Below are 16,355 nucleotides of genomic sequence, written 5' to 3'. Positions count from 1 at the left end.
ACTGTGTGGAGTGTGTGGTGGTGATGGGAATATTGATTATCTATAACCCTGTGGTTTATTCAGAAAGTTATTTCAGCAGTTCTTGACTTCTGGAGATAATATTTATCCAGATATTCACTTGAGTTTGTTGCAGTTTCAATAGATTTTTTTTTTAATCTGTGAAAGTGGATCAGATGTAACTCCTAAATTATTTATTTGGCTCCTGCTTAACACCCAAAGAACCTGAAGCTGAACTTCAGAGTCAGCTTTGGTGTAAAAATGAGAGGTGCAGATTCTCATTATTTCCCAGAAATCCAAGCTGATGGGAATCCCTTTGGAATAATCCAGAAATTTCCCCAAAATCTTTGCTGGGGCAGCAAAACAAAAGTGCTCAAAAGCCCAAATCTGAGCCAACTTTATCTGCTTTTCTTAACCCCTTTTTGGGGCAAGGGAATAATTTTGCAGACTATTTATTACCCCCAGACTATTAATTTTATCCATATTATTATTATTCATATTATTCATATTGGTAGAAAATTCAGATTGGTAGAAAAGAGGGAGATTTTTTTTTTCTTGCAAAGCAGAGTCAGGTAAAAAACCCATCTCTCCTTTATGGTGCCACTAATCTGTGCTGCTCCCAAGATTTTAGAAGGATTGAACCGCCCACAAGTTGGTTATTAATAATAAATTAATTATAATATTAATATATAATTAGTACGTATTACAATATAAATATTATATAATTATATTAATAATTATATTAGCTGTATAATATAATGTAATATATGATATGATATTATATTATATATTATATTATCTTATATTATATTATATTAATATATTAGATTATAATATTGAAGTAATGCAATTTAATATAAATTAATTCTATTGAATTAATTATAATATTAAAATCATATCATTACATTAATTATAATATTAAAACCAGGTTATTAATACATCCCACCAGACAGCAGGGACAAAATCATCCCCAGCCAGAGGAGCAGTTCTCAGTTCACTGTGGATTCATTTTGTTTTTGCCTTTTTCCCTCATTTCACCCCCAAATTTCTGCTCTCAGCTCAGAGCTGAGCCCCAGCCTGGGTCAGGCCAGTGCAGCACTTCTGTGAGCAGCAGCTCCAAATGACACTTCAACAAAATATTCCTTCTCCTGTGCCAGCTGGAGCTGTTTGCAGCTCATTTGTTTTTCATCAGAGCGTGGATTTTTCTAGGAACATCAGCAGCTGCTGGTCACGAGGGGCGGGCTAAAAAATGGGAAAATTCTCTTCAGGCCCCAAACATTCCTGTTCTCCCTCTTCCAGCACACAAATCCTTTTTTTTTTTAGCCCATGACCCACAGAAAAAAAAACAAACAATTTTTCAGTGCCATTCCCACGGGAATGTTGGGTTGTTGGTTTTATTTTTGTTTTTTTCTCCCCAAGCTGGGAGCTGAAGGGTGAAATCTGGAAGTGCCCAGGAGGGAAAATCCCATTCCCTGCAGGTGAAATCCTCATCCTGCTGCCTTGAGCCATCAGATTTTGGGTCCTTCTCCTTTCCTCAGCTCCATGCAGAATTCCCAGATCACCACAGGGTGTTTAATTCCAGTGCTCAATAAATAGAGATTCCCTGAATAAACAAATTTCATGAGAGGTGAGGTTCCTTTGGCACAGCCAGAGATCCCCACTCCCAGCACTGATTTTTTTTTTCACTGTAGCATCTCTTAGCACAGATGTACACGTTCAAAACTTACAGGTTTTGCTGTAATATTTGTTGTCATAAATTGCTTTTTGTATTATTTTTGGGCACTGGGACGAAGCAGTGCCAGTGTCCTGAGAAACGGAGCAGAGTTACTGGAAATTGTGCTGAAAAATAACATTTCATGGAGGCTGAGCAAAGGAAAGGAGAGAAACGCTAAGGATAATCCATAGAGGTGAAAAAAAATCCTTATTTTTGAGCTGAAGGCTGCCCTGGGGAAGGGAGCCATGTGTTGTGTGTTTAAAGCAAATATTTCAACAGCAGAGTGAAGAGAGCAAAGCTGAGCTGGTGGAAGGAGGGGAGTGCATCCTGCTGTGCAAATAATCCCCTGCTCCGTGTCCTCCACAGCCTCTCCTTGCCCTTTTTTGGGTTTTTTTCCACCATTCCCTCCCTGCTGAGAGCAGCTCAGAGCTGGGATGTGCATCCCTGGTTTGCTGGAAAATCCCTGCAGAGCTCCCTGCAGGGGAGGATGAGGATGGATGCAGAGGAGGATGGGGGAAGAAGCAGAGTCTGTGCCTGCCCAGCTCTGGATCCACTCACGTCAGGAATTCCAGAGCTCTTGAGGCACAAAGGAATGTTCCAGAGCCGGGATGACAGATCCTGCCCCATCCAACCCAAAATCTGCCCTGCAGAACCTTTCTAGGCAGGGCTGGGGGACATCCCCGCAGTGCCACCGAGGGTTCTGTGCCCTGCTGGCTCCGAGGAGCAGGGGTTTCATCAGCCAGGCTCCATCTGGAATTCTGGATCCTCTCCTCAGCTGATCCCTTTGCCCTAAAACCCGAGGTTTGTCTTGGCCTCGCTGCTCTGCTGGTTTCTCAGCAAATATTTGGCTGGAGCTTGAATCCTTTTGAAAGCTCTCTGCGGCCAGGGTGTGCTGGATTTCTGTCTAGATGGGCACGGCGGGGAGAGAGAAAGCAAAAAGTGCTTTCCAAGAAACCCTGCTCTCCCTTCTGATCCTCCCAGGGATAACCTGGCAGGGGAGCAGGATCCCAAAAATGTCCCAGAGGTGGTGCCAAGGTTCCCGTTCAGCACGGGATAAAGCAGCTCGTGTGCAGCACGGTCTCTTCCCATTCAGAACGGTTCTGTGACTCATGGAAAAAGGCTTTTCCTGGCTGTGCTCAGCCTTTGTGGCTGCGTGGAGAAGCGTTCAGGAACAGTGAGGTCCTAAAAATGCACTTTGCTGAAGCTCTGTGCTCTCACTCGGCCGTGCTGAGATGGATTTCACAAAAACTTCTACATGAGGAAGGGAATTCTTGCTCCCCTCAGGCTGTGCTTGTGTGAGTCCCCAGTCCCTGCTTAAAAATTGGGTTCTTCTGCTCCCCTTCACAAAAATGAGAGCCACAAAAATGAGTGAGTGACACAAAAATGAGAGAGTGACACAAAAATGAGTGAGTGACACAAAAATGAGGCACTGAGTGGGTGCTTGGAGGGTTTCAGGTCCTGATTCCACATGGACCTTGAGCAAATCTCACCTGTCCAAGGTGCAGGACAAAGCCCTGCCCTAGGGCAGGATTAAACTGTCCTAAATCAGGATTAAACTGCCCTGGGTCAGGATTAAACTGCCCATGGTCAGGATTAAACTGTCCTAGGGCAGGATTAAACTGTCCTAGGGCAGGATTAAACTGCCCTAAATCAGGATTAAATTGTCCTAGGTCAGGATTAAACTGCCCTCAATCAGGATTAAACTGCCCTAGGTCAGGATTAAATTGACCTGGGTCAGGATTAAACTGTCCTAAATCAGGATTAAACTCCCTAGGTCAGGATTAAACTGTTCTAAATCAGGATTAAACTGCCTTCAATCAGGATTAAACTGCCCTAAATCAGGATTAAATTGACCTGGGTCAGGATTAAACTGTCCTAAATCAGGATTAAATTGTCCTGGGTCAGGATTAAACTCCCTGGATCAGATTAAGCTGCCCTGGGTCAGGATTAAGCTGCCCTGGGTCAGGATTAAACTGCCCTGGGTCAGGATTAAACTAACCTAGGTCAGGATTAAGCTGCCCCCAGCTGCTCCAGCAGGAGAGGAGGGTGTGCAGTGCACGAACTACAATCTCCCTCCAGCCCTGCTGAGTCTCCTGGCCCTGGGAGAGGCCCTCGAAGCTGTTCCGTGGCTGAAACTCAATGTTCTTCCAGCTCTGGGTTTGATAACAACATTTTTCCTTGGAGCCAGTGCTGCCTTAGTGGAGAAGAGCTCTTGGCTGGAGCTCTGGAGCCCCATTCCCAGGCAGGTTTTCCCCTCAGGACTCCCCTCTCCATCAGCATTTTTCTGTTCTCTGCAGGTTCTAAAAGAAACTGAGAATTCGGGCACTGGAGGCATAGCTCAGCTGGGTTCTTGGTGCTGTCATTGCAGCTGGAACACCAACAGGGCTGGATTTGCATCTCTTTGGAGCTCCAAATGCAGGATTTTCCCGGAGCCGTGCACAGGCACATTCCTCCTGCTGCTGGGCGAGGAGGAACCATCCCTAGAAAGCAGCTGAGGGCACCAATTCCACGGGAGGAGAGCTCTGCACCCTGGCTTTCTGCTCTTCCTCCTCTCCCAGCTTCCCTCTGTGATTCCATCCATCCTGTCACTCCCTCTCCTGTCCTTTTCCTGGGGTCTGAACCACTGCTGCACTCGGTGCTGGTTTGTCCTGGTGAGAATTGAGCAGGGAAATGTTCATGGAATTGGGCACCCGGACCACTGGCCTTATTTCTCCTGAGCTCTTTGAAAGCTCCAGGCCAGCTGGAGGCTGCAAATGGATGAAACTAAGAAAAAACTGCAGGCTTGATTATGAACTGGGGTGGAAAAAAATTCCTATTAAAGCATTTTTCATTATTAAAATTGCAAGGCTTTTCTGACATCTTTCGAATGCCTCAGATGCCCCCAGGGAATTTTTACAGGACCTTCCCCCTGCCTGGCATTTGCTGCTGGAGCTGGGAGCCTGCAGAATTCCTTTTCCTCAACTGGGGTTGAGTTCAGCCCACCTCAGGATGAGACAAAAAAGTGCAGCTGTCCCTGAAAACCTGAGAATTTCTGAGTGAGCTTTTTCAGCTGAAAACCTGAGAATTTCTGAGTGAGCTTTTTCAGCTGAAAACCTGAGAATTTCTGAGTGAGCTTTTTCAGCTGAAAATCTGAGAATTTCTGAGTGAGCTTTTTAGGCTGTCTCTGAAAACCTGAGAATTTCTGAGTGAGCTTTTTCAGCTGAAAATCTGAGAATTTCTGAGTGAGTTTTTTAGGCTGTCTCTGAAATCCTGAGAATTTCTGAGTGAGCTTTTTCAGCTGAAAACCTGAGAATTTCTGAGTGAGCTTTTTCAGTGGTCTCTGAAAATCTGAGAATTTCTGAGTGAGCTTTTCAAAAAGCCCTGGATGGATTCGTGTCTGGAGATGCCTCAAAGAAGCTCCCAGGCAAACCCCTCCAAGCCTCTTGGGGACCCAAACCCAGCGTGACCCAAAAATCCCCCAAGCACACCAGAACCTGCAGCTCCCCAGACGAGTTTGCTGGAAGAGGGGCTGCTGGTTTTACTTTTGGGGGATTTTATCAGCTCCCTGAGCAGTTTCCCAAGCAGAGAGCCCAGCCTGCTCTCCCAGCATCTCATTTTTCACCCCGGGACAGCCCGTGACAAATGACTGGAGCATCCCCAGTGACACATTCCAAGGGGCTGATGTTGCTTCTGGATTCCTCTTGCTGCCCTCTCCCCTGGTTTTTTATTTTGAGGTTTTTTTGGGTTTTTTTTTTCGTTACATGAAGCTGACAACTGCAGATTTGCCCTGTGTTGCTCACACAGTTAAAAGAAGAGCTCATGTCCACCCCAGCTTGTTTCACTTTGCTGCTGCTCCTCGGCCAGCCCAAATTTCAGCTGCAGTAACACGATCCCACTTGGCAGAGCCTGAGAGAATCTTTGGCACATTGGAAAGAGGCTTAATGTAAAGTCTGCTCTTTTCTTCTTTTTTTTTTTTTTTAAAAAAAAAAAAAAAATCTCTCTTTTTTTTAGGGCTTTTTGAAACTGCCCTGCTTGTGCACAGCTCTGGCAGCAGCTGCAGGGCTGCTCACAAACGCTCCAAATGTGAGCTCAAGGATCACAAATGCGTTCTGTGCAGGGAATGTCTTGAGTGCCTGTCCCAAAAAAAATCCTCCAGGACGACATGGATCGGGCAGAACAACTTTCTGCAGGCAGGAGGAGAGGCTCCCTGTCCCTGGAGCAGAGGAAGAGCTGGAGGACCACGCTGGGGTTTTTGTGTCTGTTCCCTGTGCTGGCTGTGCTGGCAGTTGTGGAATATCCAGCTGGAATTCAGGAAATTCAGGTGAGGAGAAGGGAGCTGAGCCTCAAAGGCCTGGGAGGGGAGTGGGGTGTCCAGGAGAGGTGCAGGTGTGCTCTGCTTAGAGGCTGGGATCTAAATGTCAAAATAAATGTCTAAATAGATAGATAAATACCTAATCCAAATGGAGAAATAGATCTAATGGGTCACAATGGATCTAAATATGCAAGAAGATCTATACAGACCTAAATAGATACAAATAGATAAATACCTAAATAGATAAATGTCTAAATATCTAATCGAAATAGATAAATATATCTAACAGGTCTGCAGATAAATAGGTCTAAAGAGATAAATAGATCTGTAGACAAACAGATCTAAACAGACCTGAATAGATCCAAATAGATCAAAATAGATCCAAATAGATAAATATCTAAATGGATAAATGTCTGAATATCTAATCTAAATGGAGAAATAGATCTAGAGACAAATAGATCTAAGTAGGTAAGTATCTAAACAGATAAATGTCTTAATGTCTAAATAGATAAATAGATCTGAATGGATCTGTGGACAGATAGATATCATTAGATAAATATCTAACTAGATGAATGTCTAAATATATAATCTAAATATGTAAATAGGTCTCAATGGATCTATAGACAAATAGATCTAAATAGATCTGAATAAGCATCTAAACAGATGAATGTCTAAATATCTAAATAGATAAATTAATCTCAAGATCTCTACAGACAAATAGATCTAAATAGGTCTAAATAGACAAATATCTAACTAGATAAAAGTCTACATATCTAACTAGATAAAGTCTAAATATCGAATCTAAATAGATAAATAGATCTGAATGGATCTGTGGACAGATGGATCTCAATTGATAAATATCTAACTAGATAAAGTCTAAATATCTAATCTGAATAGATCAATAGATCTCAATGGATCTATAGACAAATAGACTTAAATAGATAAATATCTAAATAGATAAATCTCTCAATTGCTCATCTAAACAGATAAATAGATACAAATAAATCTATAAATAACTCTAAATAGAACAGTGGATGTATAGATTAAAAATATCTAAACAGACGAGCATCTGTAAGGGCAGCAGGAGGAGTTCAGGCTGCTGGGGCCCCTTTGTGCCGAGGGTCCCAGAGGATAAATTGCTGCCCGGGGGTCCCAGAGGATAAATTGCTGCCCGAGGGATCAGGAGCCCGGGGAGGCAAACAGGGAACAGAGCTGGGGAGTTTCCCTCGGAGATTTTTGGCTGCCCTGGGGATTTTCTGCTTTCCCAGCCCAGGCTGATGTGGCAGTGCCTGGCCTGGCTGGGCTGGGCTGGGCTGAGTTGGGCTGATCTGAGCTAGGCTGGGCTGAGCTGGGTTAAACTAGGCTGATCTGAGTTAAACTGGGCTGAGCTGAGCTAGGCTGGGCTAGGCTGGGCTGATCTGAGTTAAACTAGGCTGAGCTGAGCTGGGCTAGGCTGGGCTGAGCTGGGTTAAACTAGGCTGATCTGAGTTAAACTGGGCTGAGCTGAGCTAGGCTGGGCTGAGCTAAACTGGGCTAGGCTGGGCTGGGCTGAGTTAAACTAGGCTGAGCTGAGTTGGGCTGGGCTGAGCTGAGTTGGGCTGGGCTGAGCTGAGTTAAACTGGGCTGAGCTGAGTTAAACTGGGCTGAGCTGAGCTAGGCTGGGTTGAGCTGAGTTAAACTGGGCTGACCTGAGTTAAGCTGGGCTGAGCTGAGTTGAGCTGATCTGAGCTAGGCTGGGCTGAGCTAAACTGGGCTAGGCTGGGCTGGGCTGAGTTAAACTAGGCTGAGCTGAGTTGGGCTGGGCAGAGCTGAGTTAAGCTGGGTTGAGCTGAGTTAAACTGGGCTGAGCTGAGTTGGGCTGGGCTGAGCTGAGTTAAACTGGGCTGACCTGAGTTGAGCTGATCTGAGCTAGGCTGGGCTGAGCTGAGTTGAGCTGGGCTGAGCTGATCTGAGCTAGGCTGGGCTGATCTGAGTTGGGCTGAGTTAAGCTGGGCTGAGCTGGGCTGAGCTTCCCTGCACTCCCTGCCCTGCTGTGGGGTCCAGGCTGGGACCCACAGCTCTCAGCTGCCTCTCTTTGGGGTCACCCCTCAGTGGGACTCCCCAAATCCAGGGGGATCCCTGGGACTCAGGAGCTGATCTTCACTTTCTCCTTAACTTCATTTTAGCCTTTAATCCTATAAAAAAAAAGAATCTTTAGGGTTTTTGTGTATATGAGCATCCTGGCACTGCCCTCATTTGCATCACACGCTCGGGTTGTTGTTAATTAGCCCTAATTCAGATGGAATTAATTACAGTCATTACAGCTCAGTGAAGGTCTGAGTGCCCAGGGTGAATAATGCAGGGCAGGGTGGTTGGCCCGTGTCTCACTCCATATATATATATATAATTATATATATATATGTGTGTGTGTATATATCTATATATGTATAAAAGTCTGTATAAAAATTAAAGATGCCTTTAATTTCTATCTGTATAAAAATGAAAGGCATCATTTCTTCCATGAGGAAGCAGCAGCCAGCTCCTGCTGCCTCTGGAATGTGAGGCTGGGCCACTGTCCCTGGCTCTTGGCCACTGCCTTGGTGCCTCTGGAGCCCAATTTTCAGTGTTTTATCCCCAAAAAGGAGAGACAGAGCTGGAAAACTTCCCAAAAACCCACTCTGGGTCCCATTCATTCCCCTCCAGGTTCTAAAAGGCTTTTCCAGCTGGAGCCAGACGTGTCACACCAAATTCCAGCTCTTGTGCTGTTCCATGCTTTAAAGGCACTCCAGGCTTTCCAGGGCTCCTCTTGGCTTTGAGGGCATATCAGAGCTCCCTGAAAGAGCTCCCTGCACAAAGATCTGCCTGTTTTAGTAATTTCTGCAGATTTACATCTGGGGAGTGACAGCACAGAGAGGAGGAAATGAGAATTTCCAGGCAGAGCTGCAGCACTCGCTGTGGCCAGGAGCCTCCTGAGGGCTCTTCCTGCTCTCCAAGAAGGAGAGGGGCAGGTTTGGGATGTTTTGGGATGATGCAGGGCTGCTCTCACCCCTTGGGTACCCCCCAGGCAGAGCCAGAGGTGCTCCCCAGCCCCCCAGGTGTCCATGGATTTTTTTATTCTGCACTCTGAAGCCCCTTAGAGAAGAGAATAAAAAGAAAATCAATTGGGATTTATTAAAGAGAATAAATTGGGATTTATTAAAGGCCTTCAAGAGGTGCACCTTGGGCAGTGAAAACCTCTGAGGGTTGTCAGAAACCTCGGGGTTTCCAGCCCAGGATGGATGATGGTCTCAGGTTTTTCACACAATTAAAATTTGGTCCATTTACATATCAGGGGTTAATCCTCTAATTACAGCTTCAGGTACTGAAGTCATTTACCTCAATTCTCCCCCTGAAATTTAGTTTTATTTATGCTTTTTGGGGCCTGAGGCTGTGGGATGTCCTTGGATCTCAGGCCTGGAGGAATTTTTGTGTGTGTGACAAAATGTGAAAACGCTGACTAACACTTCAATATGGACTTTTAGAGTTATTCACTAATGCAGCATTTGAGCTACACGGGCTAAATAAACATAAAGGCTGAACATAAAGCTAAATATCAAGGCACCAGCTGCCCTGGAGTGTCTCCATGTCCTGTTTTGTCTTTAAGGAAGATGTGCCAGGCTCAGCTGTGCCCAGCCCAGCCCCTGCCCGGCCCAGGCGTTACACCATCACCCCCGGCCACCTCAAGTGGGACCACTTCAACCTCACCTACAAGTAAGGCCTGGAAGCAGCCCCAAAACTGATCCTGGGGTCTGGATCCTCCTGCTCTGTCCAGTGGTTTTGGGTCTTGGCCCTGTGGCTTTTGGCAGGGCAGGGAGAGCTGCTGAAGCCACTCCAAAATAGGGATATTTTGGTAAATGCTGCACCTCTGGCTGGAGTGAGATGTTCAGGGCACAGTCAGGCTCCCCTCCCTCAGAAGGTCCTGACTGAGGATTAATTCTCTTTATCCTGGTGGTTTTTTAAGAGTTCTGTATGAACCTGAGTCAGCACAGAGGGAAATCTCTGGGAAATCACTGGTGAATTTGAATTTATCCTTTCAGGTTTTCAGTGTTGAAAGGTGGACTGAGGATTGCTGTGATTTCAGGGCTCTTAGCAAGGCAGAATAACCCCTCTTAGTGGGAGCAGCTGAGTACTTGAGTCAAGCCCTAAGCTTTTGAATATTGTTCCAGAAGTCAATGGGAGGATTCCCAAATTCTTAATGCAGGAATTTTTCAGAGCTGAGCCCTCCCTTGGACCATCCCTTCAGCAAAATTGAGTTTGCTGATGTTGTCCTGCTTAGTGTGGGATTTTAGCAATCTCTCTTGATTTCTCCCTGACAAATAAAGAACAAAAAGCCCTTGCTGACAGTTCTGAGGGAAGGTTCTGCTCCTTCCCTTGCTGCTCAGCCTCGTGAGAGCCTTCAGAGCCCAGGCTTGCCCTGAGGAACAGCCTGGCTCCATACAAAACCTTCTGCTCCCTTCAGGATGTGCTGGGACCAGGGGAGGACAAAATCAGCATAGCTCAAAAACATCCCGAGGGGATAGAGAATATCTTGTCCCAGTTGCTCCACTTGAGGCAATTCCCTGGGGGCAGATCTTCCTGTGGGATCAGGTAAGTTCCTGGGAGCCACCTGTGCATTTCCACAGCCCAGACAGGAGTAAATCTGTGCATTTAAAGCTGAGGGATCAGTACAGAATCTGGAAAATAGAAAAGCCAAAACCTGAGGGGTCAGCACAGAATCTGGAAAATAGAAAAGTTAAAGCTGAGGGATCAGTACAGAATCTGGAAAATAGAAAAGCCAAAACCTGAGGGGTCAGCACAGAATCTGGGAACCAGCAAAGCCAAAGCCTGGTGCATGGAGGAGGTTTCTGATGCTGCTGTGTCCCTGCAGGATCCTGTCCTTCCCCAGGAACCTGCTGAGCGCCAGGGCCACGCGCCGCGGGCTGGCGGCCGCGTTCCGCATGTGGAGCGAGGTGTCCCCGTTCAGCTTCAGGGAGGTCCCCAGGCACCTCCCCAGCGACCTCAAAATCGGTGAGTGCCCCCCAGGTTCTGCACTGGGCCAGGGAGCTGTGGGTGTGGGAATTCCAGCAATTCCAGGGTGTCATGCAGGGTCTGGGAGGCAGGAGGGCTCTCCTGTGCTGGGGGACTCTTGGGTAAGGTTTGGGGTTTTGGCAAAGGAAAAGTGCTTTTGTGTGCTCCAGGGAATATTAATGTCACAATTAGCACTTCTTGTCAAGCTGGGAAGCTTCAGGCATTTGCCAAGAATGAACTCTCAAATTCTCTGCTGCTGGGATGCCACAGGTGGGGAAAACCATGGGAAAATAAGCATTCACAGGTGGGGAAAGCCACAGAATAAGAATCTACAGGTGGGGAAATCCACAGGAGAATAAGAATAAATCAGAAAGAATAAGAATAAGAATAAGAATAAGAATAAGAATAAGAATAAGAATAAGAATAAGAATCCACAGGTGGGGAAAGCCACAGGAGAATAAGAATAAATAAGAAAGAATAAGAAATAAGAAATAAGAATCCACAGGTGGAGAAAGCCACAGGAGAATAAGAATAAATCAGAAAGAATAAGAATAAGAATAAGAATAAGAATAAGAATAAGAATAAGAATAAGAATAAGAATAAGAATAAGAATAAGAATAAGAATAAGAATAAGAATAAGAATAAGAATAAGAATAAGAATAAGAATAAGAATAAGAATAAGAATAAGAATAAGAATAAGAATAAGAATAAGAATAAGAATAAGAATAAGAATAAGAATAAGAATAAGAATAAGAATAAGAATAAGAATAAGAATAAGAATAAGAATAAGAATAAGAATCCACAGGTGGAGAAAGCCACAGGAGAATAAGAGTAAGAATCCACAGGGGGGGAAAGGCACAGGAGAACAAGAATGCACAGATTGTTACTCCACAGATAGGAAGGTGAATGTTGGGAGGTGCAATGAGCCAGCCAGGGTCACAGAGCAGGTGAGGGGTTCAGGTTGTTGGTGGGCCCATTCTCCCTTTTGCTGATCCCTCTGGAGCAGTCACTGCTCCATCCCTTCCCTCCTCCCCTCCACGGCTGTTCCTGAATTTCCTGGGACCCAGAAAAGTTCAGTGCTGAGGTGTTTTCTGCTCAAGCCCAGCTGCCAGTTCTTCCTGGCATTTCTGAGGCACGGATTCCCGGTGCCAAGCAGGTTCACCCTCACTTCACACCACGTTCCCCTCCTGATGAGGCTCCAGGGCTCTGTCCTGTGCCCTGTGGGAGCTCCAGGTGCCCAATTCCAGGGATTCAGGATCCTGCTGCAGCTCTGACTCCAAGAGCTGCTTATTCAAATGGAACAATCCAGGGGTTATCAGCTCTGCCCAGCCTCTCTCTCAAAAAGATCATTTCCACCTGGTGTTGCAAGAGGAGCTCAGCATTCCCTGCTGGAAAACAAATTCCTTTGTGTCCTTTGGGAGCAGCTCTCCATGCAGGGTCAGCACTGAGCGTTGCCATCACTCCTGAGAATTGCTTTGCATTTATCTTTCCTGTTGAGGCTGGAAAACCCCTGGGATCCCATCAGAGACCTTCCCAGTGAGCCAGGGCTTTCCTGGGCAGGCTGATCCTGCTGGATAACTGTGGAAACTCAGGGCACTGAGAATATTTCTGTTTGCTACGTCCAGTCTAAGCTGGAGTGGTCTTATTCCTTCAATGACTTCATTGATTTTTTTGAGGTCATGGAGTAATCTCCATGAATTTGAAGATTTTTTTGTGGATGACAAACACTGGGGAATTTTAGGGGTTGGTTGTTGGTTTGATGTGATTTTTCTGCAATTGTTTTTTGAGAGTACTTAATTTTTTTTTGTTTAAGGGGTTATTGATTTACTTAAAAGGGATTGTCAGTCTTTTAGCTCAATTTTAAGGTGGTGAGTGCTACAGTGCTACGTCCAAGAATCGAGCGAAGTGTTTTGAGAAATTTTTGAGAATTTCCCTGTCTGCTCTGGGGTGCCCTGACCCTCAGGGGCACAGATAACCCTCAAACTGCTGCTTTTTCCCCAGGTTTCTATTCCATCAACCACACAGACTGCCTGGAGTCTCTGACCCACCACTGCTTCGACGGCACCACGGGGGAACTGGCCCACGCCTTCTTCCCACCCCATGGAGAAATCCACTTTGATGACCACGAGTACTGGATCCTGGGCAACACCAGGTTCAGCTGGAAGAAAGGTGAGCACTGGGAGCACGTGGAATGGCTGGGGTTTAAGTCTGGGATTTGGCTGAGCTGGGAAAGTGAAAATAGAAATGGTTGGGGTTTTGTTGTGGGGTTGGAAGTTGTTGTTCCTCTGCCCTAAGCCCCAGCTGTGTGGTGGCAGGGCCATTTCTTGCTGGAATTATTGGAATTAGTGAAATTATTGGATAGTTCAGCCACATCCTCCAGTTAAAATCCATGTGCTGGATGCTGCCAAGAGGCTTGAGTTGGACTCCAGGCTGTGGAGGTCAAACAAGAGCCTCTTTCAGCCTGAAATCTTCCCAACCCCATTTCTTCAGCTCAGGGCTGTGGGAGCAAAGGGCAGGAAGCTGAGGAGGGTCAGTGCAGCACTGGGTCAAACATTTCTGCTCCAGAGCAGCTCTCCTGGAGCCTGGCACTGCTCTGGGTCCTGCTGCTGGGAAATGGAAGCACATGGAAATTATTGGCTGGATTTGGGCTCAAGGAGACACAGAGATGAACCTGGGGCAGCTTTGCCTTATGGAGACTGACCTGGAACAGAGCTAAAGAATAAAGCAGGGATTTATGAAAAGGATCTCCTCCATGGATCCACCTTGGGCAGCACGAGAGCCCAGCCAGGGCTAAAAACAAAAAATCCAAAACCCGAGGCATCAAAACCTTTCCTGTGGTTTCACCCCAGGAAGAATGCTGACAGAGCAGAGCTGTGGAGCCCAGTCCCAGCTGGTTTCTCTCCCCAGGAGTGTGGCTGACAGACCTGGTGCACGTGGCTGCCCACGAGATCGGACACGCCCTGGGCCTCATGCACTCGCTGAACCCCAACGCCCTCATGCACATCAACGCCACCCTGACGGGCAAGAAGAGCATTTCCCAGGACGAGGTGTGGGGAATCCACAGGCTCTACGGTGAGAGGGGGGCTCGGGCTCTGCAGGCTCTGCCTCACCTGCCAGCCGGAGGCTGTGGAGCACTCGTGGTGTCAATCCCACCTCGCGCTCCTGCTCTGGAGCGTTCCCCATCCCGGCTCCGCGCTGCTCCTTCTGAATTTCCTGCCTGAAGTTGGTTGCTGAGCCTCCCCCAGCCCCTCTAACAGCTCGTCTCCTGTTCCAGGCTGTAAGGACAGGTTGTTTATGTGCCCAGCGTGGGCCAAGAAAGGCTTCTGTGAGAAGCGCAGGAGGCTGATGAAGAAGCACTGCCCGTCCAGCTGCGACTTCTGCTACGGTACCGGGGCTGCCCTGGGGCTGGGGCTGCACACAGGGAGGGGAAAGTCACCTGGGACAGGCAGGCTCTGCATTTCACACCAGGCAGCGGAGACACAGGTGATCCAGCTCCAAGCAGAGAGGGTGGTTTTGGAATCTGAGCCCAGATCCAGGCCTGGAACGAGGAATAATTCAACATTTATGGAGTGGAAGGTGAAATTCCTCTCTGGAATTTAATTCCTGGCTTTAGCTGAGCCAGGGAACAGCAAGGCAGAGAGAGGGGCTGCAGAGCAGCTGCTGAGGCAGGGATGGGGCAGAAACAGGACAAAAACAATTCCAGCACTGCTGGACTGGAGCTGCTCCCAGAACAGCACAGAAAGGTGATTAACCACAGGATGTTAATCACCTTCTCCAGCCTCAGGTGAGGAACTACTGCAGGGCAAGTTGCTGCAGCTGTGGCAGGTAAATTGAGTCAGATAAAAACTGCTGTCCTGAGGATATCCTGGATAACCAGTGCCTCTTCAGCACAGAGGGTTTTTGGTTTTTTGGGCCATGAAAATGAATCTTAATGAAAGATGCAATTAGATAATGAAAAACCCAGATATTCCACAGGCTTTTCACACACTGGACTGTTCATGTCCTCTTCCACAGCTGTGAAAGGGACAAATTGATTTTTATCCCACCACAAAATTTTTGCCTTTACACATCAATCACATTCTTTGTCTATCCAAGAATTGCTCAGGAACAGGAGGCACTTTTTCACAAAATCATTATTTAAGGAGCCTTAAATGTATTAATTTAAGTGTTTTGGGGTGATAAAGCTCCTTAACTGCTGCCATTTCCTCCTCTCCTTGCACAGAATTCCCATTTCCAACGGTGCCCCCCACTCTGCCCCCACCAAGGACCAAAACCAAGACAGTTTCTGAGGGCAGGAACGTCACCTTCCGCTGCGGGCAGAAGATCATCCATAAAAAAGGCAAAGTCTAGTAAGTGCTCTGTGCTCATCCAGGCCTTGGGAAACTCCACGTGCCAAAATCCACGAGGAAGAATGACAAAAACAGGATAAAGAAGGATGGGGTTTATAATCTGGAGCTCAAAAAGGATAAAATCCAATTTTATATGTAGCACAAAGCTAATTCCTACTATCAAGCCAAATTCCCTGGCTTGAATATTTATATTATTTATATTCTGCAAAATAGTTATAAAAATTTATATTTTTATAAAAATTTTTAGTATTTTTATAATTTTATATTTTAAAAAAATTATAAATATTTATATTTTTTGCATTCTCCAAAAAATCCACAGAATTTCAATTTACCTTTTCAGGTTTTAATTATTTGGCTGTTACATCCAGAACCTGTTCATACTTCAGTATCTAAAATTTAGGTTGGCTCAAATCCATGACTTGGTTTAGACTTGAGGACCCAAACTCCCATCAACTTTCAGAGATTTAAACTCCAAAATGACTCACGATTATGCCCTGATTATCCACCTGAAATAAAGAGTAAAACTCAACTGTGTTTTGGTAAAGTCTCTGCTCTACACTTATTCAGCAAAGTTTATTAGTAGAAATAATTAATATTGAGTTTAACTTCCATTGTTTTTCTTCTGACAGCTGGTATAAAGACAAGGAACTTCTGGAATATTCCTATCCAGGTTATTTATCCCTAAATGAAGATCACATGAGCATCATTGCAAATGCAATTAATGAAGGAACTTACACTTGCATAGTGAAGAAAAAAGAAAGAATCCTGACTACTTATTCCTGGAGAATCAGACTGAAGCACTGACCCAGCCCTGGATTCAGCTCCTGCTCCTCTTTCCAGCTGTTTCTTTGGCATTTTAGATTTAATCTCCAGTAGTGCAACTGAATTCTCCAGCAGCTGCTTTGGTACCTGGGGCAAAAGAGACTCTGGGACTGGTTACTGGAATGTCAAACTCCTCCAGATTCCTTTGAATGATAAA

General features: G+C 45.9%; 1 protein-coding gene across 1 annotated transcript; it reads left to right on the top strand.

Annotated features, from left to right (window-relative positions):
* The first annotated feature begins 5,810 nt into the window (after window positions 1-5,810).
* MMP23B (matrix metallopeptidase 23B) lies at window positions 5,811-16,355 on the top strand. Its single transcript, XM_041419716.1, has 8 exons — window positions 5,811-6,011; window positions 9,625-9,731; window positions 10,888-11,027; window positions 13,029-13,196; window positions 13,935-14,099; window positions 14,302-14,412; window positions 15,250-15,376; window positions 16,006-16,355. The coding sequence occupies exons 1-8, from the start codon at window positions 5,853-5,855 to the stop codon at window positions 16,178-16,180; spliced, it is 1,152 nt and encodes a 383-aa protein (XP_041275650.1). The 5' UTR covers window positions 5,811-5,852; the 3' UTR covers window positions 16,181-16,355.

Source organism: Onychostruthus taczanowskii, unplaced genomic scaffold (genome assembly GCF_017590055.1).
Source record: "Onychostruthus taczanowskii isolate IOZ18803 unplaced genomic scaffold, ASM1759005v1 scaffold61, whole genome shotgun sequence".
NCBI lineage: Eukaryota > Metazoa > Chordata > Aves > Passeriformes > Passeridae > Onychostruthus > Onychostruthus taczanowskii.
Note: the sequence above shows the minus strand (reverse complement) of the source record. Positions and strands in the feature narration are given on the sequence as shown.

What these genes read in the sequence shown, in the direction of transcription:
- MMP23B (XM_041419716.1), top strand. Translation starts at nt 5,853, where the DNA reads ATGGATCGGGCAGAACAACTTTCTGCAGGCAGGAGGAGAGGCTCCCTG. An exon ending in CACTTCAACCTCACCTACAA is followed by an intron (nt 9,732 to 10,887) that starts GTAAGGCCTGGA and finishes GTGTCCCTGCAG; the next exon opens with GATCCTGTCCTTCCCCAGGA. An exon ending in CCCCAGCGACCTCAAAATCG is followed by an intron (nt 11,028 to 13,028) that starts GTGAGTGCCCCC and finishes CTTTTTCCCCAG; the next exon opens with GTTTCTATTCCATCAACCAC.